General features: G+C 41.6%; 4 protein-coding genes across 4 annotated transcripts; 1 reads left to right on the forward strand and 3 right to left on the reverse strand.

Annotated features, from left to right (window-relative positions):
• Positions 1 to 1,888: 1,888 nt before the first annotated feature.
• On the reverse strand, positions 1,889 to 3,379 carry LOC119997115. Its single transcript, XM_038843927.1, has one exon. The coding sequence runs from the start codon at positions 3,241 to 3,243 to the stop codon at positions 2,098 to 2,100; it is 1,146 nt and encodes a 381-aa protein (XP_038699855.1). The 5' UTR covers positions 3,244 to 3,379; the 3' UTR covers positions 1,889 to 2,097.
• A 9,773-nt stretch (positions 3,380 to 13,152) lies between these two features.
• On the reverse strand, positions 13,153 to 15,258 carry LOC119996119. The gene has a single exon (XM_038842643.1). The coding sequence runs from the start codon at positions 15,256 to 15,258 to the stop codon at positions 13,153 to 13,155; it is 2,106 nt and encodes a 701-aa protein (XP_038698571.1).
• Positions 15,259 to 17,976: 2,718 nt separating this feature from the next.
• On the reverse strand, positions 17,977 to 18,908 carry LOC119997356 (ethylene-responsive transcription factor ERF003-like). The gene is made up of 2 exons (XM_038844303.1): positions 18,698 to 18,908; positions 17,977 to 18,610 (listed from the first exon to the last, which is right to left on the reverse strand). Exons 1-2 carry the CDS (start codon positions 18,778 to 18,780, stop codon positions 18,154 to 18,156), a joined length of 540 nt encoding a protein of 179 aa, XP_038700231.1. The 5' UTR covers positions 18,781 to 18,908; the 3' UTR covers positions 17,977 to 18,153.
• A 2,439-nt stretch (positions 18,909 to 21,347) lies between these two features.
• On the forward strand, positions 21,348 to 22,118 carry LOC119997357 (60S ribosomal protein L39). The gene is made up of 3 exons (XM_038844304.1): positions 21,348 to 21,499; positions 21,580 to 21,683; positions 21,768 to 22,118. Exons 1-3 carry the CDS (start codon positions 21,497 to 21,499, stop codon positions 21,814 to 21,816), a joined length of 156 nt encoding a protein of 51 aa, XP_038700232.1. The 5' UTR covers positions 21,348 to 21,496; the 3' UTR covers positions 21,817 to 22,118.
• The last annotated feature ends 496 nt before the right edge of the window (positions 22,119 to 22,614 follow it).

Consider the following 22,614-nt stretch of genomic DNA (forward strand, 5'->3'; position numbering starts at 1 on the left):
GGTTATTTGGATAATATTTTGACCAAAGAATAGACATGTACTTATCCCAATCCCTGATCCAAGTACTTTGGTCAGTGTCAATATGTTTCAGTTTCCTGCATTTACATGATGATCATACATTAATACTGGTAAGAGGGCAAGGAGAAGGACAAAGCCCAGCCAGTAGCCATGCTACATCAAAACACAAAAGTACAAAGCCCATTTTGAGAACTGAGCCCATAACCAAACTGTGCTTTTTTTGGACTTCGAAGCCCATCAAAAAACAAGTGAGAGCATTATACTGTATTGGTTGACTTGATAGCCAAATCCTGCATTTTGTTGTTCATGTCGGTATATGTAAAAAGCTACAAAGTCCTTTTGAAATCTGGAATCGCATCCCACATTACAAACAGTTATAAAAATAACCTTGAATACTTGACTGACTCAAATAAAATTTTCCAATAGTTTTCAATTTCATAGAATATTCAGAGACCTAATATAGAACATCATCATCATTTACTTTTGTAGTTAATGCTCCGTTTGTTCCACTGAAAATAAAATCTTTGAAAATGATTCTTATGTTTTTCAATGTTTGTTTGATGAAAATTGATAAAATAAAGGAAAAACAACTAAAAATCGTCATGAAGAATTTACTCTAACCTAAGGAAAACAACATCCTATTTGAAAGAGGGTATGTCGTTTTTCACCATGATTGTAGCCTTATGTGCTTATTAATTAATATGTTGGATATAATATTTTTTGCTTATTGATCAAATTTTGGAGTTCTAATACATACCTTTAGGGTTTGTAAACTTTGTATCCATGATACTGTAGCGGTTTGTTTGTTTATTTTAAATTGATGTTTTTCATCAAACAAACACCGAAAAATATTAACAATGTTTTTGTTCAAACATTGATAATTAATTATTTTTTCGTGATAAATTTTTCCTTTTTCATAAGAGGTTGAATTTCCTTGAAACAAACGGAGCAAAAGTTACCTATACTATAGACCTCCAACCCGTTTTTACTTTTTCCACCATAAGAAATACTAAGAAACAGACACTGTAGGGTACGTTTTATTCGAGTATGAGATAATTAATAATGATTTTTTATTTAAAATCTGTGAAGCGAAATCCAAGAAGAATATATGCATGCCGAGTGTTTTTGATTCTCTTATATTCTGTCTGAACATTATCATGACCCATCCCCCACGATAACATGTGAATATGATTTCTTCGTATCACGAGTCTGGCGAAACTGACAGGTCCTCCACGGACAAAACCAGAATAGCATTCAGCTTTCTGATACATCTGGTCAAAGTTACGGTCAACAAATTCTAGCTCCTTCTTCATACGGCGTCCTTCTCTTCTTTGTCAGCTACACTGCCTACTGTTGTATGCTCATCTAAAGCAAACAAGTCAACTAAAATCGCCTCCGTCCATGGGAGCTACCACCTCTTGAGTGATCCAACCAGAATCAATGCGAACCAATCTCCTAGTTATCAAGAATTAGAAAGGAAAAAAAAATGGGCAAAGCAAAAGAAGAGAGACACACCTTGACATATAATAGTTCTGCCTTGGACTATATCCGTTTTCATTCCATTTTCCGAGTCTGTCTTCTCAGATTTAAATTCGACCCAGTGTTGTTTTATATTTTCACTGGTTTACTCATCCGGCGTTCGATCGCACTCTCTTGGTGCATGAACAGGTTTGGTTTTGTATTTTCATCTCTTATCTGGATTGTATGGATTGTATTTTCCTTTGGAATTTCGGATGAATCTTATACCTGCCTAATTATCGATAGAATATCACCTTCCAAAAGAAATATATATTGTCATGCCTTGGGAAATCTTTGAAATTTCCTCTCAACTGGTGGAATTAATAGAGAATCCTTCACGTTTTGTCAACAATTTCTCAACGAACTCAGAAAAATTCCTGCTACTTTTTGATTCATCAATGGCTAGATAATCATAATTACAATGAAGAAGAATCCTTGATTTCTAATCTATATTCTAATTTTTCGCTCAGAATATAATATGTCAATAGAAAAACAAATGGGTTTGAGAGCACATTCGGAAACCACATCGTTTAATGGGTATAGAAGAATTCATTAATGTCGTCATTTCCTCCATGCATAAACCAGTAAAGAGAAGCCGTTGTTGGGCCTAATTGACTCAGCATCATCCGCGTCCACCCACTCCATCACGGACGAGCTACAGGAGGAGTTCGACGCTGAAGAAATAGACATCGACGACGAAGACGAGCTCCTCGCAGTCCTCAACCAGCTCTTCCTCATTTTCCTCCACTCCAAATTTTGCTGCCAAGAAATGACGCCGTTCTTCTCATTCCCTTCAACCCTACAAGCTTCTATTTTTTTCTCACTATCTTCTTCTTCTTCTTCTTCTTCTTCTTCAAACCTGAACATGAACACAGCATGACCATTTTTGAATTCGTCGAAGAACCAATTGTACACATCCCAAGAGACCTGTACAGGCACACCATCGACTTCGATCGTTTCATTCCCTCTAAATTTCCACTTCAAAGGCTTAATTAACAAAACCCTTCTGTTATCAACACTGAAACACAATCTAGTGTCACCCTCGACACTGCAATCGATCGAAATTGCTCTGTTCTTGCCCCCAAATCTCGCTTTTGTAGTGTAAACTCTGTTTCCGAACAAATGCTCTCTTCGTAGAACGAGACCTTGATTTCTCTCCGGCTTTTTCGCTTTGGCCTTCGAATAAGCTTCCTTGGTCAAATCGCCGACGAGGAGCGTCATTTCGCCGTCAACAACCACGGCTATATAGAATCCATATTGTGGTTCTGGGCTGGCTCCGGATCCGAACTTCGCCTTACTAAGATCCCAAAATATTTGAACTGTTGGTCTTCTAGTCTTCCTATTTTCTTGGTTGATAAAATTGAGTTTCTTGGATCCATGTTTTTTCCAGAAACAGAAGGGCTTGATGTGGAGATGAAAATACAGGGTAGAGAGAGAAAGTGGGTCGGAGAGATACATGGGAGAGGAACCGCCGTTTCTGGCGGAGTCAATGGGGTGGAGGTAGAGGTGGAGTGAGTGGCCAAGTATTGTGCGGGACCAAGTAACGGAAAAGATCCCAAGATCGGTCTGGTAGAGGCAGGTGTTGACGGTGGGGTTTCCCGAGGCGGATGACGACGGTGGATGGGTCGGAGGAAAGCGGTTAATGTGGTCCCCGGCGGTGGAGGAGGGGCGGAAGCAGGAAGGGAAAGGAGCGGAGTGGTGGGACATTTGGGTGGTAAACTACTTTACCAAAAAAAAAAAACAAAAGAAGGCACTGCTTCTGTGAGGTTTTCGTTTCAAGGCTTTATAGACAAGTGAGGATGTGCTTTTAGAGAGGGAGAGAGTCAGAGAAACAGAGAGAGACCAATGTACCTGAAAAAAAAAATCAGAGTTGAACGCGCAAATTTAAAACAGAAGGAAGACTTGGACTTTTTATTCTGGTTTTTGAGAGATATTTGAGGGCAACTAAGGCAAAGTATAATCTAAATGGTATCCAATTTTAAATTGTGCATTAATTATTGATATTCACTTTCTTATTTTGGTCAAATCGTCAAATTCATATCTTGTTTACATTGATTGAATCGGATTTGATTGGATTATCCCACACGCTCTAATTAAATGTGATCGAGAATGGGGGATTATATAAGATGAGGAAACTTTGGGGGATAAAATATAGAAATATAGTGTGGTGTGAATATGTGATGCACTTCTTTAGGTTATTAGATGATAATTGAATGAGAATTGTACATCATGAGAATTGCATACTAGTTGACTCTTTTATTAATTATACCATTTTCTTTTGCGGCAAAAATCATGATAAATTAATACCAAAGTGGCCCTATAAGTGTCTGATTGGAATTGTCTAATATGGTAATTGGTCTAGTGGGGCAACAAGGCGCTACTATAAGTACCAAGAGGTTCTTAAACACCAATTATGACGTGAGTATTTGTACTCTTAATTGGGTAGATATACTTTTATTAGGACAGTCTTAAGTGACAAACATGTGTTGTTCTTGTTGTGTAGTCCCACATGCTGGTCTATTGCTCCTTATCTGTCATGCATGGATAGGAAGGGTCATTCACATTAAGTACAGCTATAACTCAAATCTCTTTTGGACCATATGTATTCATCAATTCTCATTCTAAACCCCAGAAATGACATCTCTAGTGGTGGCTATTCCTATTCCTATTCGTGTGAAAAAAAGGGTGTAAGCAGAAACGTTGAGTAGGTTTCTATGTATAAATGTAGCTACTTTGTTAAGTTGAAACATATATGTAAGGAAATAATAAAACATCACATGCAGCTCCAGCCAAGCCTTTTTCATTTCCATTATGATGCTCAACATTTGTGTCTCCTTTGCTATATTTGTCGGTTTTGCTTTAATTTTGCCAGCTATTTCCTATGGAGTACAGAACACAAACACACACACTATATTATAATATAAATATAATGCATCGGTTTGTGCACAAAATCATCATCTTCATCAATCCAGAATGGAAAGCAGTTATATATGCAAAGCAAATATTGGGCCCGTTTTGTCTGGTTTGTATATGATGATCATGTCACATTAATTATTGTCTGTTGAGCAATTTGTCTTTCCATTTTATCAGCTTCATTAATATTTGATCATTCTTCTCCTTAATGTTTTTCAAACATAATTTCGTACTTTTATTTATTTTTTACTTATTTATTTCCCACCTTTGATGAAAAGTCCTACAAAAGTCAACAAGTCAAAGCAATTGCTGATTTGGCTAAATGGCCAATGAATTTTGAGGGTCTACCACGAGTGCCAAGTCGTAGTTGATACTCGTGAGAGCATCTGCAGTGGTATTGGTAATATCCATAACTTCAAAATCATTCTCTCTGTTCTTCTCTTTTATGGGTGACACAATTTAATTGGATGAGTGAGTCCCACAATATACATTATTCATCAACACTCCATACATTCTAACACTCTATACTCATTTCCTCTCTCTTCATTTTTATCACATCTCTATTTCTTTTTATCATCTCTCTTCCTTTTCATCATCTCTCTATTCACTATTCATCAATTTATATACACTCCAAAGATGTAGCATGGACAAATTTTGTTAAGTTTTCAAGTGTCATTTTTCACTCATTGTGTGCATGTAGCGCTTAACTTATCAAAAAAATAATATTTCAAGTACTTGTAATATACTTCATTATACCCATTGTGATGGTGTAGCATTATACTTATTCAAAAAGTGTTGATAATAATGTCTAATATAGTATCCAGTGTGAATGCTCTGAGTCGTGACTTGATTCCGGGCCCTACAATGAACCTACGAGGCTACGACTACGACTGATCATATATATAGAAATTAGTAAGTGTGTAGTTTGGGCCTAAAGCATGTTACAAAAGCCGCGTATCAGGGGTGCACTACAGCACTACTACCCTTCTTCTACAAGTCCATATCTGTACCGGGCTCAAGTTCTTTACAATAATTGGGCCTACCATGTTAACTTAAGCCCAGTAAGGCCTTTCCCGTCCAACCTTATCACAATTGTCCAGTATCATATTCATACCTTGAACTCACTCCGCCCAAGCCCAGTAATACAAAGTATTATCAATGTAAAGTGTAAACACAGGACTTATCTCCCAAAAAACCATCCATTTTGTGGTCAAGCTTTAGACAAATTAAAGATACAAATAATGTCAATGCAATTATATATATATTGTAGACACTAAAATCTACAATCAATTTGTTGTCGATTGAGGCCTATGACAACCCTGCAAGATCAGAAAAGGTTGACCGTGAAACTTGAACACCGGTGTGGTGTCGACCGAACAAGCTCCGACGGTCAAGTCAGTTAACTGTTGGAAATAATTTTAGTGAGGGAAGTGAAGGGCTTTTTAGAGAGAGAAAGAGATAGATACCTGGTGGTTCAGAGACCGTAATGAGGAGGACCCCTCCTCTATTTATAGTGTGCTCAATCACGTGTTCAGCACATGCTAAACAGTACGGATTAGCTCCTTTGATGGGCTGTTATTGGGCTTTTGATCCCATCTGATAATTACTGGACCCCATGGCACTGAGGTGCTTTTATACCCCATCCAAATATGGGCTTTGCGTGTTGCTAGGATTTGCAGATCAGACAGGCCCAGGAATGCACATCTGGGCTGATCTGTAATTGAAGTTTACGCTGGGCTTTTACTCGTGTCGGAATATTTCGGGCCAACGATTTTTGGCCCATACAGTTTGTCCCCCACTCTCGGAGTCAAGTTTCTTGACTCTGAGAGTAGTCAGGTCGTCGTTCACGGATCGCATGTTAAACTATCATGGTCTGGTTCGTTCTTACCAGATTTTCTGCCTCTTAGGCTTACTCGTTCGGACGAAAGTCCTTAACCTCTTGGGGCTGAACGTTAGACTCTCACGGGTCTAGTTGTTCGTTCGGACGAAAGTCCTTAACCGCTTGGGGCTGAACGTTAAATTCTCACGGGTCTAGTTGTTCGTTCGGACGAAAGTCCTTAACCTCTTGGGCCTGAACGTTAGACTCTCACGGGTCTAGTTGTTCGTTCGGACCAAAGTCCTTAACCTCTTGGGCCTGAACGTTAGACTCTCACGGGTCTAGTTGTTCGTTCGGACGAAAGTCCTTAACCGCTTGGGCCTGAACGTTAGACTCTCACGGGTCTAGTTGTTCGTTCGGACGAAAGTCCTTAACCTCTTGGGCCTGAACGTTAGACTCTCACGGGTCTAGTTGTTCGTTCGGACGAAAGTCCTTAACCGCTTGGGCCTGAACGTTAGACTCTCACGGGTCTAGTTGTTCGTTCGGACGAAAGTCCTTAACCTCTTGGGCCTGAACGTTAGACTCTCACGGGTCCAGTTGTTCGTTCGGACGAAAGTCCTTAACCGCTTGGGGCTGAACGTTAGACTCTCACGGGTCTAGTTGTTCGTTCGGACGAAAGTTCCTTGGCACGTGTCCGACGTATCTGATAGGATCTCTTGCATTGATTGTAGCTGCCAACTGTCTGACTTTTGGTCTACCGAAGGTACGCCTTTTAGGGTTTCGGGGCATTAAATGTATTCCCCCTTCGCACGTTTCTTGGGTTCTCAGTCTTTCTATGACGGCTGACGGTTCTTTCGTCAGTCATTAATGCCGTGTAATGATGTCCCTTGGTTTTCGTGTTTATCTTCTACATATACAACAATTTTTCGTTATCTTCACCAACGTCCCCCATCAGAGATCTCCTTCTCCTCTTTTCTTGCTTGCAGGTTCTTTCTTCTCCAAGTTCAGGTGACTCCTAAAGTCTCTCTTCGACTTTTCTTTCTGTTTCTAGTTTCTTTCTTGCTTGCGTTCTCTCTGGTTGCTTTCTTTGATTTTTGCCCATCATTTGGCCGGTTTTTGTTTTTCCGGCGGTTTCCTGGTCTTTGTCTCCGCCGCGCCTTTGGTCCCCGGTGGGGCTCTCCGGTAAAGGTTTCCTATGGCTTCTGCTTCCCATTTGGAAGAAATCGCCAATCTTAGGGAATCTGATTTAGACGAAGTAAGTGGCGCGCGGTTTGGTGATGAAAGGGAAGAAGAGTCCGGACAACATCTGTTGGTTAATAAGTGCGTTACCGCGACCGGGGAAATTGATGAGCGAAGTGCTTCAGGTCGGCCCGCTCCTTTGAAAGTGGTTCGTCTTCCGAGGAGGACTTATCACGAGTCAGGGGTGCGTTTTGCGGAGCCTGTCGAGGAGGCTGGTACAAGTGATCATCAATCTCTTCCACCCATCGGTATTGAAACGATCGAAGCGGACGGCCGGCCCTTGAACTTTCTGACGAAGACGGATGCTTCGGCTCTGAAAGGGAATGAACTTCTGAGGTTGAAGTATTGTTATAAATTTCCGTCCGGAGTGGAAGTGAAAGCTGCGACTTTTTATCAGAGAGTTGATTGGGATGTTCCGGGATGGGTGGCAATGTATGAAGCTCCGTTCAAACTGGGTCTACGTTTTCCGATGCCTACGTTAGTACGGGACGTTTTGCGTTACTTCCGCATTGCCCCAACGCAGCTCATGCCGAACGGTTGGAGGCTTCTCTTAGCAGTTGAATGTTTGAGTGAGAGGCTGGGACGTCCGTTCGGGTATCGGGAGCTGTTAAACTGCTATTATTTGAAGGAACATCCACGAGACCCTGGCCGATATACTTTCAATTTGTTTAGAAAGAAACAGGGCCATCCGGTATTAAACTTGACAACAGCTGACCGAGGGTGGAAACCCTATTTCTTCTGGGTTCGAGGGGAGATGGTATTCGGTCCGGCGGATCGGACGGAGTTCCTCTTTCTTGGAAGAAAGCTAGTATGTATAGTATATTGTTCATTCCGTTCGCGATTGACTGACCCAGACTTATATTTTCCTTTTTGCAGGAAATTTGAGCACGAAGCCTGCTTGTGATAACTACGAGTGAGCTTTTAACAATTTCGTTGGGGACCTTACTGCCAAGGAGAGAGATTGGAAGGACATTTTGAAAGAAGCAAACCTCCGTAGGAGCTCTTTGTGGTCGCACGTACAAGACTTGCAAGAAGGTACTCCCGTACCTAAACTTAGAGATTTAAGTACTGTTTTGTGCGCTACAAGGTCGTTCGAACTATTAGGATACCAATTTTCTTTTATGCGAAATTTGAATTTAGAAGAAAGAGGGTTATCGGACGATACAATGGCTGGCCCGGTTGATGTTAAAAGTGCTGGTGAAGCCTTTGAGCGAAGGAAGAAAGCTGCTCAGGAAGCCAAAAAGAAGTCGTCCAGAGGAAAGTCTGGAAAGAAAGCAACAGATAAAACGAAAGACACTGTGGAACCGACCGATGGTGGCGTCGCAGAAGTCGAGCTTCCTCCTTCTCCCAGAGAGGCTAGACCAAAAAGGAAAGGAAAAGATTTGGAGGATCCGTCGGGTGCAGTCGTCTTTACCTTTCCCGAGGGGACGTCTGCTTTTGGCGACCCGGCCGCATTTATGAGTGCTACGAGCGGTCTCGTATTCCCGGCTGACGTTGAAGAGTTTACAGATTTTACTACTGAGAGCATCGCGGACTTTAGTGCCACCCGTGCCTTTCAGGTATGTCTCTATCGGTCGAGACTTTGAGCATTTTCAAACCTCTATACGTAGGTTTTCCATGTTTTATATACACGAAGATTTAACAATATTTCTGTTGCAGGTTTTCGAGGGTTGTCTCTATATGCGTGAGCAGTACGGCGTGATGAAGCAAAAATATGTTAGTGCTTCGCTCAAACAGCGGGAACTCTCGGCCGAAATTTCATTAAGAAAGAAGAGAGAGTCCCTCGCGGTAGCCAATGCCAAGGCTTTGGAAGAGAAGATTGCGTCGTTCGAGAAGGAAATTGAGGATCTTAAAGCCCAGGTTCAGTCCTTGAACGTTAGTCACAAGTCTTCAGAGGATGAAATTGCGGATTTGAAGAAGCAACTGGAGTCCGCTGTTGACGACGCCGTTATTTGTACGACTGGGAATCTAATGAGGGAATTCAAGGAGGGGAAGTCCTCCGAGTGGGATGTTGACCTACATATCCGCAACCACGAGGAGTACCTCAAAATGTTTACTGAAGACGAAGAAGAAGCTGATGGTGATGAGATTGATGATGTGAATGATGGGAATTGCGATGCTCCCCCTTCGGCCTGAACGTTACATGGCCTTCATGTCACACCTTGCTGTCGTCCGGCTTTTGGAAATATAATTTTTGGCCAATTAAGTGGTAATGTAGTTTTTGGTGATGAAACTTTGGACGTCGGTTCATTTTGTTAATATTAGTTTCGACCGTATTGATAATAGCGGTTGTACGTTTATTTTAATAGTTTGAACGAGATTTTAACAAAAGCAGGGACTTTATTCAGTTAAAAATGATACAATTTGAGATGGATAGCGTTCCAACTGTTGTTCAATTCCCGCTCGTCTTTGGCTGTCAGTTTGCATGCTCCTCGTCCGACAACTTCCCTAATCTGGTACGGTCCTTCCCAAGTTTGTCCGAGTTTTCCTGCCCCATGCTCTTTGGTGTTCTGAAAGACCTTTCTAAGTACGAAGTCTCCGACTCGAAATATTCGGGTTCTAACATTTTTGTTGTAGTGACGCGCCACTTTTTGCTGATAGATTGCCGTCCGAATCCTTGCCTCTTCTCTGAGTTCGTCAATCGTGTCTAAATTCTTTTCTAGTAATTCGTCATTCGTGCTCTGGCTAATCCACTGACATCTGGCTGAGGGGAGACGATCTCGACGGGAATGACCGCTTCCGACCCATATACGAGCGAAAAAGGAGTTTCCCCTGTTGGAGTTTTTGCCGTCGTTCAATAGGACCACAGTACTCCAGGTAGTTCCTCCGCCCATTTTCCTTTGGCGTCCTCAAGCCTTTTCTTCAAAGTGTTCATGATAGTTTTGTTGGAGGACTCAGCCTGTCCGTTCGACTGGGGATTGCGCGGAGTGGAGTAGTGCAGCTCGATTCCATATTTGTTGCAAAAAACTTGAAATTGATGGCTCAAGAATTGGGAGCCATTGTCGGTCGTTATCTTTTTTGGAATGCCGAACCTACAGATAATGTTTTTCCATATAAACGTCTTCACCTCATGGTCACGAATTTGCTTAAAAGCTTCTGCCTCGACCCATTTTGTGAAGTAATCCGTTAGGACGAGGACGTATACCCTTTGTCCGGAGGCGACCGGCAATTTACCAACGATATCCATTCCCCAGTGCATGAAAGGCCATGGTGCTAGCGTGGGATGAAGCTTCTCAGGATGAAGATGAGAAACTTGGGCGAATCGTTGACACTTATCGCATAATCGGACGAAGTTCGCAGCGTCTGCACGCATCGTAGGCCAAAAGTATCCGCTCGTTAGTGTTCGATTGGCCAGACTTCTTCCGCCCGAATGGTTTCCACACTCTCCCTCGTGTAATTCTGAAAGAATGTCTCCACCTTGCCTAGTAGTTACGCAGCGGAGCAGCGGACCCGAATACGATTTCCTGTAAAGCTGACTTTCATAAGTGGTGAACCGAACCGCTCCAGCCCTGAGTCTTCGGGCAGCATTCTTGTCAAGCGGCAATTCTCCTTTGTCAATGTATTTGATCAAGGGGGTCATCCAGCTATCTTCGGCAGAAATTGTTAGGACTTCATTAACGTCTTTGGTTGCCGGGGCCTCAAGGTGTACAACCGGTATCATTTGTGGCTCGTTTGTCTGTAGGGCAGATCCCAGATTGGCCAGTGCATCCGCATGTGAGTTTTCAAGACGTGGTACTTGAGCTATAACGAATTCCTCGAACGAGTCTCGAAGTCTTTTTGCCAACTCCAAATAAATAATCATGTTCGCTCCGCGAGCCTGATAAGATCCGAGCAGTTGGTTGACTACCAATTGTGAATCCGATCGAACAGAGATCTTTCTTACCTTGAGTTTTTTTGCGAGCTCCAATCCAGACATAAGAGCTTCGTATTCGGCTTCATTGTTGGTAGCTCGGAACCCACAATGGATGGATTGCTGCAATATTTCCCCAGAGGGTGAAATGAGAACGATCCCGAGCCCGCTTCCGTTCACGTTGCTGGAACCATCAACCGAGAGAGACCACGTCCCTTCCGGATGCTTCGCTATATACAACAACTCGTGCTTCGCTTGGGCCTCTATTGGTTGAGTAAAGTCAGCTACGAAGTCGGCCAACACCTGAGACTTCATCGCCGTCCGGGGTTGGAATATAATGTCATGTTCACTGAGTTCCACGGCCCATTTTGTTAATCGGCCCGACAACTCGGGTTTGTGGAGTATGTTACGCAAAGGGAAGGTTGTGACAACCACGATCGGGTGGCATTGAAAATATGGACGTAATTTCCGGGCGGCTACCATAAGAGCCAAGGCTAACTTTTCAAGTTGGGAGTACCTCGTTTCTGCATCAAGCAGGCTTTTGCTGATATAGTAGACAGGCAACTGTCGACCATTTTCCTCTCTGACTAAAACAGCGCTAACTGCTGTTTCTGAAACTGCAAGGTATAACAGAAGTGACTCACCCTGTTTTGGCTTGGAAAGTAGCGGTGCTGATACCAAATAGTGCTTCAATTGTTGTAAGGCTTCTTCCGACTCGACTGACCATTCAAAGTCCTTGCTTTTGCGTAGAATGTCGAAAAAGCTGTGGCATCGATCGGATGACCGAGAGATGAATCTGCTTAGCGCCGCTATTCTTCCGGTCAGCTTTTGCACGTCCTTCCTGCATCTTGGCGATGGGATATGGAGGACCGACCGAATTTGCTCCGGATTTGCTTCAATTCCCCTTTGAGTCACCATGAAACCGAGGAACTTTCCGGCCGACACGCCAAAAGAACATTTTTGTTGGGTTAAGTTTCATATTGTATTTTCGAAGCACCTCGAATGCCTCTCGCAGGTGCCCCAGATGGGATTCAGCTTTCAGAGATTTTACCAGCATATCATCAATGTAGACTTCCATAGTTTTGCCCAGCATTGCGGCAAACATTTTGTTGACCAACCTTTGGTATGTTGATCCTGCATTTTTTAAACCGAACGGCATAACTTTATAACAAAAAATACCTCTTTCAGTTATGAATGATGTCTTCTCCTGATCATCTGGATGCATGAGAATTTGATTGTAGCCTGAGAAGGCATCCATGAAGCTGAGGAGTTCATGCCCGGCAGTCGAATCAACTAGCATATCGATGCGTGGGAGAGGGAAAGGATCCTTTGGGCATGCTTTGTTCAGATCAGTGAAGTCGATACAAACTCTCCATTTTCCGTTTTTCTTTTTAACAACCACCACATTTGCCAACCAATCCGGATATTGAACCTCACGAACAGAACCTACATCGATAAGCTTTTGAACTTCATCGTTTATAATACGATTGCGTTCGGCCGCAAACTTCCTTCTTTTCTGTCTGACGGGCTCGTGGTTCGGATCGACCTGGAGCCGATGGACAACAACTTCTGGATCTATCCCCACCATATCGGCATGTGACCATGCGAAGCAATCCTGATTTTCTGTAAGAAATTCGATGAGCTTTGTTCGAACATCATATTCGAGACGTGTACCAATCTGTACTTTACGATCGGGATAGTCCGGATGAATCTGAATGTCATCTAATTCTTCCATATCTGGCGAACCTTGGTCGACTATAGCAGTCTTGTCTGCCGGGGCTGTTAGTTGCTGTAATTGCTATAAGTCATTTGTTTTCCCCTTCAAGGCACTGGTGTAACAGTTCCGTGAAGCAAGTTGTTCTCCCCTAATCTCTTTGACTCCCCATTTCGTAGGGAAACGTATCAGTTGATGGTACGTCGAAGGGATTGCTTTCATCTCGTGGATCCATGGTCGACCAAGTATGATGTTATACGGCGAAGAGCCTTTTAACACTACGAAGTTAGTGTTGAGATTTATTCCTTCGGTATAAACCGGCAGGGCGATCTCCCCCAGACTGTATACCTGCTCCCCGCTGAACCCAAGGAGTATTGTTGACCGGCCAATGATATGGGATTCATCGATTTCCATTGCCTTAAGACAGCCTAGGAATAGGACATTCGTCGAGCTGCCATTGTCAACCAAGACACGTTTAATAGTGTAATTAGCAACAAGAATAGATATTACCAAAGCGTCGTGATGTGGATTGAGTAATTGCGTGGCTTCATCATCAATAAAACTTATCATTTGTCCGGACGGTGGTACGACAAGTTCGGTGGATCGTAGGATTGGATTCACAGCCTTCCGAGCATTTCTCTTTGCAGCTGAATGCGATATGCCGCTGATCTCAGAACCACCGATAATGACTCCGACTGACCCTTTTGGCTTCGGGTGAGTCGGTGGTGTCAGCTCTCGATCAATCCTTCTGGCCATGGTTTCTTTGCCCTTTGCGGTCAACATGTCTTTGAGGTGCCCACGGTTCAACAACTCGATAACTTCATCGTGTAAACCTCGACAATCCCGAGTGGTGTGGCCATGGTCTTGGTGGAAATCGCACCACTTCGATGAGTCCCGACGGTCAGCTGGGGACCTCATTTTGCTAGGCCACTGCACCTTGTTCCCCAAGCTCTTAAGAGTGGAGATCATCTCGGTCGGTTCAATGTTAAATGCGTATTCCGGCTTTCGAAAACTGGACGATGCAGATCTAGATCGATCGTATTGTCGTCTATCATGGCGTGATCGATCCGACCCTCGAGGTCGATGATCTTGGCATTGATCCTTGCCGACCCCAGTGTGTCCGACGCTCCTCCCGGCCGGGGGTTGCTGTTGATTGCTTTCATCCTCGTCCCATTTAACCTGGGCCCACGCGCGCGCCAGCGCGTCTTCCATGTTGGTACACGGAAACTTCGTCAACTCTTTATAGAGTTCGTCGGAGGGTGACAGACCCTTTCTGAAAGCTGTGACAGTTGTCTCCACGTTACAGCTAGGGATCAGCACCTTCTCCGCCAGGAAGCGACCAATATAAGAGCGAAGAGATTCCTCCGACCCGCGTCTGATTTTGTAGAGATCGTCCGAAGCTTTGGGTAACCTCCTGCTGCTAGCAAACTGCTCTATGAAAAGATCTGTCAGTTGGGCGAACGAACTGATCGAGGCATTGGGGAGGTTAATGAACCATTGTAATGCTGGACCGGTGAGGCAACATCCGAACGCTTTGCACATGCATGCTTCACGAGATTCCCTTGACACGGTGAGGGTGAGCATTCTTTGTCTATACTGGGCCATATGGTCGTCCGGGTCGCTGGTGCCATCGAAGGAGCGCATGTTGGGAAGATGGAATTTCTTCGGCATTTCCACCGAAACGATGCGATCGGAGAACGGAGAGTCAGAATAACTGTCGGGTAGGCTTTTCCGGATTGGCACCGGTACTCCGGGAAGTCGTCTGAGGAATGTTTCGACTTCGGTTAGTCTCTGCGCGTCGGTTAAACCCTTGTCATAGGACAGCCCGGCATTGGTTGTCATGGCCGAACGAGTTGGTGGGGGCGGAAGATCCCTATGATAGGCATTAGATTGCTCGCCGACCGATAAAGGTAGGTGTGGGACATTGAATGACTGAGATCGCGGCTGACAAGAAGTTTCAGCTGGATTAGGAGAGTCCAGTGACTGCATCGAGCCGATATTGAGACGGACCTGTGAGGTCGGGGGCGGTGTGGAAAGCTGAGCCAACAACTGCTCTACTTTGCCCCTCAAGGCAATGTTTTCTGCCCGGACGGAGGCACTTTCGCCCTTTGCTGCAGCCTTGTCCTCCGCCATTTGAGCCTTCAACGCTGCCAGTTGAGTAGCAAAATCATTTGAATCGTCCGAAGACATGATGGAGAGTCGTCCGGAAATGACTGATCTAGCCGAATGATTGTCAAGGCCCCACGGTGGGCGCCAAATTGTATACACTAAAATCTACAATCAATTTGTTGTCGATTGAGGCCTATGACAACCCTGCAAGATCAGAAAAGGTTGACCGTGAAACTTGAACACCGGTGTGGTGTCGACCGAACAAGCTCCGACGGTCAAGTCAGTTAACTGTTGGAAATATTTTTAGTGAGGGAAGTGAAGGGCTTTTTAGAGAGAGAAAGAGATAGATACTTGGTGGTTCAGAGACCGTAATGAGGAGGACCCCTCCTCTATTTATAGTGTGCTCAATCACGTGTTCAGCACATGCTAAACAGTACGGATTAGCTCCTTTGATGGGCTGTTATTGGGCTTTTGATCCCATCTGATAATTACTGGACCCCATGGCACTGAGGTGCTTTTATACCCCATCCAAATATGGGCTTTGAGTGTTGCTAGGATTTGCAGATCAGACAGGCCCAGGAATGCACATCTGGGCTGATCTGTAATTGAAGTTTACGCTGGACTTTTACTCGTGTCGGAATATTTCGGGCCAACGATTTTTGGCCCATACATATATAACATGGGATTTATTGGTTGTGTGGTAGTATGGCGTTATGACCAGAGAGATTGGTCCCAGTCCCACTCCATGTTTGTCTTCACAGCATAGTTAAGGAAAAGAGTTGTTAGGGCCATGTGGATGGATGTTCGTATGCACATGGTTATCCATGTGAAGTCATGGGAATAAGAACCAATTAAGATGAAGAATACTTATGCAAGTAATGTGACATGCTATGCACCCCTTAGACCAAGCAATGTGTGCGTCATGTATATTATATTTACAAGACCATGCAAATAAAAATATCCCTTCCCTCCCCATAAGCATAAGCTTATTGAGAAAAGGGGTTGGAAGTAGGCCACCAAACTTCTCTGCTTTCAAACAAAGTCTTTCTCCTTTTGGATTTTTGCATGAATCACTAGATCGAAGGCGTCCAAGTATCTAACACAAAAATATCATGAACTCCCGTTATAATAGCAAATGCAACTCATGTTCTTTCTTTTTTTCTTCTTTTTTTGGATTTTAATTTATCAAAAAAGAAAAAAGAAAATCAAGAAGCATATATAAATAATTAAATATGCATGATTGTTTCTTACCCAACATTTCCATATGAGATTCTCTATACACCCACCATGATTGGATACACCATGATTAGTCTTGACTACCTTTTCTTCTGAGGAAGATATCACCTTTGACTCCCATGTAATATTTTTTTTTTTCCTCACTCAAGCATTCATTCAATTCAAGGAATTGTCTTCTTTACATGATAAATCAAGGAGACAAATTGTGTCAATTCATTAATTTTATCGATATCATATTTTCACTCACCGGTAAAACTAAAAGGCAAGCTTGGTCTGCCGAAACACAAGAATATTCTATAAAGCATGTTGTTTTTTACAAAAAAAAGTAATTAACTCTCTTCATGTAATGTTGGTGAAAATTGCAATCCCTCTCTGTTTCTTGATATAAGAGAACTAGTAGTAGTGGTTGGTTGGTCTTGTGAATATTTTCAGGGACACACACAGAGGTCAAACGATAGATGATGGAAAACTCACTAACATGCCATGATTTTAATCAACTTTGCTCAATCGAAAGTATAAAAACAAAAATACTCCATAATGAGTCTAAAACTACTTTAAATTTTTTCATGGTTGTGGGGAACAAAATCAATTTCCAAACATCATCAAGTTTCATTGACAAAGACTAGACACCAAATTCCAAAACAGTTAAACCTTCTACAGAGAGTAAATAGTTTAGTTGTATATGTAACGTACTTTTTGCACTTACTGAGCCAAACCAGTCATTTGAGTTGATTATGTAATGAATCTATTGTGACTTTTGCATCACTGGGGAGATAAAAATGGCAAAGATTAGTAGACTTCACAGCAATCTCGAATTGTTACATATAGTTGTTTCATCATAAAAAGGAGGGGGAATTATTTGCCTTTGATCAACTACTGATTATTGAGACCGATTTGTAAGGTATCCAACAATTTTTCACTTTTTGTGGTTCATTTTAATGACATTGATCACAGTGAGATTTACCCTACCCTGGTTTCCTTTCACAAACTATCAAATGAGAATGCATTGAGAGAGATAGAAAGAAAGTAAAAAAGAGATGGGCCTTAAAGATCCTTAAAAAAAAACACTCCATTGCATTTTCTTTAACAGCCGTAATCCAACCAAAAAGGGTTGTGTTCTCTGCTGAAAGCAAAACCATAAACTCTTTCAAACCCAACAATTCAAAGAGGAGGTTGTTTTTGTCAAACATCTTTGAAATATGCTTACAACTTTTCTGTTAGTTAGAGAAATAATTCCTGCTTCCACATGCCATGGAAATTGAAAACCTGTTGCCCTATGATCTTGGTTTTTGTGAGGTCTTAAAAAAAAACTCAGTTTCTTCTCCAAAAAATAGAGCCTTTTCCCAACAGAAGATCTTCAAAAGTTGCTTAAGTTCTTATTGATTGGAATCAAAGGACATACATGATGCACGACACTCCTTTGAAGAACAGTGGTACAGTATTAATAAACATTCTAGTTTGACCTGAAAAGGAGTGAGTTTCTTTATCAATGTACCATCAAATCTGAATGCAAAAGTGAGAAAGAAAAACTGCATATTTGTCCACTGAAAAGGTAACCCAAGATTGAAACAGAGAAGCACATAATATTATAATATATAACATGATCTACTGTACATCAAATATGGTCACTTAAAACATAGTTTCAGGACCTAAATTGGGTTCTAAACTTCTAATAGTACTCTTGAATGCTGAATAAAAATGAGTCAAATTAGCAAATAATTGTCTGCATTAACAGAGACATCACAGAACCTGTGGTGGGACAGCAGCGCATAATTCAATTGAACCGTAATCAAGAAGTTCTTCAATCATTTGTTCAATGTGATACTCTTCAAGTGGCTTGAATTGTTGAGTACTCTCCACTTGAACTGGCATTGCTCTCATATCTGGCAATGGCAGTACACCCATTTCACTACCCTTCACATCAATGACATTGCTGGTGATAGCGTGTGAAGATGCTGCCTTTTTTGGCTGCTCGTAAACAGATTGTTTGGTCATTTGAAGTGAAGCCATATAGCATTTATGCAGTTTTGCCGTCAATGTCGCAGAGAGTAGCTTTGACGACGACGATTGCGATGCATTAGGGTTGTAAGGGAAGTTGGTTCTTGCTCTTGGTCCACTCATTAGCCTTGCTGCTTCATCGTAGGCTCGCGCAGCATCGTCGGCAGTTTCAAACGTGCCAAGCCAAATCCTAGTCTTCCTGCACAAAAACGAAACCATTCGATTGGTACTAAAACAGAGAACGTCAAAGAGACGGTGATTTTGTTGATTTCGTTGGTCAACTTACAACAATGGGTGGCGTATCTCAGAGACCCAAGAGCCCCAGTGCCTTTGTCGGACCCCTCGATATCGTTGTTGTGGTCTGGCCATGTTAGGGAAAGCGAAATATTTTTTTTTAGGAAGTGTTCGACGAAATGCGTGAAAGAGGGTATGAAAGGTAAAGAGAGTCTGATGCGCTATAAATGGTGGGGGAGAGATGGGTTTTTGTAGTCGAAAGGCTCTCTGTTTTTTAATGTTTTGTTTTTCTGGGCCTTCCCTTCTCTTCTGTGGAACCCAATTTGAGCCTGTTTGGGGTCCCACATGAGGGATCTTAGTCATGCCTCTCATTTTCTGTCTGTTAAACACCAGTTGGCTGCACTTTCAACTGATGATTATTGAATTAATTTGTGAAGCGAAATTTCAAACTGACCACCAAATTCAATTCACATGACCATGATAATAACTTTTGTTTCAACTGTTAGCTTTGTTTGGTACCCTTTATTTAATGTTCTTGGAATATCTATAGACTATACTACCATGGGAATAGTCTTACCAGAGTATTCTTCATGTTTAGTAATAGTTTATGCATAAAAAAGTGAGAGAGAATATAAATTTCCTAGAAGTTCAATCTGAATTGTTTACAATCTGTGTTTACAATCTGTGAACATATCATCTCCGATCCCTTATATCAAATCCATAAGAATTTAATTTATATATCTACCACTTTTTTTGTCAACTGGTGGTGATAAAAAAAAAAGAAAGAAAAAGATAAAAAGCACAGTATTTAAAAATGGACGCACAGGAAAAGTGAATGCCGAGAATTTGGTACAGAAAATGATTGAGTCAATGACACATGTATTAAAAGATTCTTAGACAATAATAATTACCCTAGACCAATCCAAATCATTAATCTGATCAAAACCTTGTGCCCCCCACCCCCCAAATAGATACCAAATCTTTCCATGTTTACTCTTATTTGCGAATAGATTTTGTGTTAATGTTACACAACACAAGCCATGGCTGCTAAAATTGGAAACGTTCGCATATGCCCAACACTTTGGATGATGACCATGCAATTTCACTGTAAACCCACATGCCAATAGGCAGTAGCACCTCAGTTACGTTGTTATTAATTCATGGCGGATATGTCCAATAGGGAGAAAAATTAGGAGAGTTAGAGCTAGAAGACAAAGAAACAGCACATCCAATTAAGAGAGAGTCCACGAGATTAGATTGGAAGATTTATTTAACCCAATATTAATTTTTGTCTGGATCTTGGTTTACAGCTAATGCTTCATAATTCATATGAACTTAGAAGAAGAAGATGCAGGTCCCACAAATATTTCATATTTTTGCCGCGTGAGGTGGGACCTACATAATATATCAATAATATATATATATATAATAACATATTATGATATTTGAGAATGGGAGGCAGTCTGATTGGTCAGGTTGTTTGTTCAGAACCTTGAGGTCCAGAGTTTTATTCTCATTAGGGGATTGGGATGCCCCTAGCCTATGAGCCTTTTAAAAAAAAAACATATTATGATATTAACATGGGTGATGACTGATGATGGCCTTATGTATAAAAAAAAAGAAAAACTAGTATTTTTTAACAAAAGTTCTCATGCATGTATGTAGTATGTACACAGTTCTTTGAACACAAATTTATACCAAAATCAACCGCCAGATTTTGATTGCAACCAGACTTTCAAATGGTAGTTGCAGATAATTAAGGAACGAACAACTTTAACGCGGGTCGGTTAACAAGGCAAGAAATCAAGGCGAGAATGAGATCATATACAGACAGTGACTGAAATGCCGCAGAGCAAGGGACTTGTGTAGCCTGCGGTCATTAGCATGTCTCAGTTGGGAAATCCATGCATGAATCACGGAAATTCCAAGCCAAGAACATCAAATCAGATTTGTTTGAATTTGTTAAATCACAATAAATTCCATGATTTATGTCACGCTCAAGCCCAATCACATGGAGCAATCCACTTAACTATGCAGCAGTCTGGAGTTATTGAAGGAGAACGAACTAGAAAATAATTAATCGAGGTAACCGTTGGTTCAAAGTCAATAGCTTTGTCATTAATTAACTTGCTAAGACTTGGACTTAATTCTAATCAGTATTTTTGTTGGTCATACAATGTAACTCTGTAAATTGTGAATTATATATTAAGGTCAATCGATGGCTTTGATTTTCAAATGCGAGTGTATCTTGGAGATTGGATTATTTTGAAAATGATAGATTTGCATGTTCCTGATAATCTGATTAGAAGAAGATCTAAATCTTTAATAGAAAGGTCAAAACTCAATTTAGAGGATCTTCAACTACTCCTGCATGCCATATAAGCAGGCCCATGGTTCCTGGATGGGCCTTTCATCTGTTAATTTCTCTTTGTTGGGCTTTACTACAACTCTTAATTCCTCCTCTGAGGCTCTGACGCTAAACGCGCTTCCACATTGGGGCAACAATTTACGGTACATTCATTTACGTTACGTTATGTTTCACGTTGGGCCTTCAAAAACTATAATTTTTGCCTTCCTAACCCATCGTTGCCGGCCCTGATGAGCCCGTATGGAAGAGAGGTCCAACTTCATATGGTATTGGGCGGGCCACGTTCTTAATCTCGCAATTGGAACCGACTTATTTGACGGCTGGGCCCAAAATTTTTGCTCCATCGTATGAAACAGTGACAAGTGTCATGTTACTGCTCCCCTCGGAAACCCTACCTGATAAATTCCTTATTCCTCTGTTTTACCGTTTTCTCCGATTAGGGTTTTCGCTCCAGATTGACGCAGCAGATCTAGAGAAGCGAAAATGGTGACTCTCTTGCTCTAATGTTTTGAATCTAACTGTGGTTTGGAAAATTTGTTTCAACTTTTATGCGTTTGTAATTACAGCCGTCTCACAAGACCTTCAGGATCAAGAAGAAGCTCGCGAAGAAGATGAGGCAGAACAGGCCTATCCCCCACTGGATCCGCATGAGAACCGACAATACAATCAGGTAAGATCTCCTTCTTATCGTTTGATTAATTTTCTTTCAGCGACGCATACAGTAATTGCTTAATGTTTTCGATTTTGTTGTCAGGTACAATGCGAAGCGCAGGCACTGGCGTCGTACTAAACTCGGATTTTGAGGTGCTTTAGTTAGAGGTTTTAGTTGTTGGAAAGACAATCATATGAATGATGTTTTGAATTTGGTTGAATTCGAGAAACCATATTCTATGAAGCTCATAAGAATACTGTTTTGAGATCTTTGATGTTACGAGTAATTTCAATTATGTATCAATTTATGCATTTTTATTTGGTAGTATTTCGTGTATTTGTTTTGCTGGCTCCTCCTTTATTTGGGGCGTTGTGTGATGACTCCAGGAACTTTGTATCATTGTGATAGCCATTGACATGGAATTTATTGCTGAAGCACTAGTTTGATGAACTACTTTTATTTGCAGTTTCTTGTGTGATGTTGCTCTAATGCTGTTTGACGATTCTTGATTCTTTTCTGTTGAATTTTTTGGGGTGGTACTTGTTTTCGTTGGATCATTGTTACACTTTATTTAGTTGTTTCTCTTGTCTTTTCATTTTGTTTCAGCGATCTGATTGATATTAGTCCTTCTGGAGACGGTTATCAATTAGGAGCTTATATTTTTTTATTTGTTACAAATTGCTTTTGTATTTATCACTCAACTATTTGTGAGTAGCGGTAAACAAAGAACAGAAAGATCTCAATGTACTGCTGCAGACTTGCAATATACTGACACAAATAAGCTGTAAATTTCTAATAAAATTGTCTATGGAGTTGCCCAAGTCCATTTCCTTTAGCTACCCATTGGGCACTGGTTAGTTTTTCTGGAGAGAGATTAGAGAAATATTTTTGCCTTTTAATGTAGTCTGTTTAAGTTGAGCTCATGCCTCTATCGTGAGAATAATTTATT

The sequence above is a fragment of the Tripterygium wilfordii genome, chromosome 4 (assembly GCF_013401445.1).
Source record: "Tripterygium wilfordii isolate XIE 37 chromosome 4, ASM1340144v1, whole genome shotgun sequence".
NCBI lineage: Eukaryota > Viridiplantae > Streptophyta > Magnoliopsida > Celastrales > Celastraceae > Tripterygium > Tripterygium wilfordii.

What these genes read in the sequence shown, in the direction of transcription:
- LOC119996119 (XM_038842643.1), bottom strand. Translation starts at nt 15,258, where the DNA reads ATGTCTTCGGACGATTCAAATGATTTTGCTACTCAACTGGCAGCGTTG.
- LOC119997356 (XM_038844303.1), bottom strand. Translation starts at nt 18,780, where the DNA reads ATGGCCAGACCACAACAACGATATCGAGGGGTCCGACAAAGGCACTGG. An exon ending in GAGATACGCCACCCATTGTT is followed by an intron (nt 18,611 to 18,697) that starts GTAAGTTGACCA and finishes GTTTTTGTGCAG; the next exon opens with GAAGACTAGGATTTGGCTTG.
- LOC119997357 (XM_038844304.1), top strand. An exon ending in AGAACCGACAATACAATCAG is followed by an intron (nt 21,684 to 21,767) that starts GTAAGATCTCCT and finishes TTTTGTTGTCAG; the next exon opens with GTACAATGCGAAGCGCAGGC.
- LOC119997115 (XM_038843927.1), bottom strand. Translation starts at nt 3,243, where the DNA reads ATGTCCCACCACTCCGCTCCTTTCCCTTCCTGCTTCCGCCCCTCCTCC.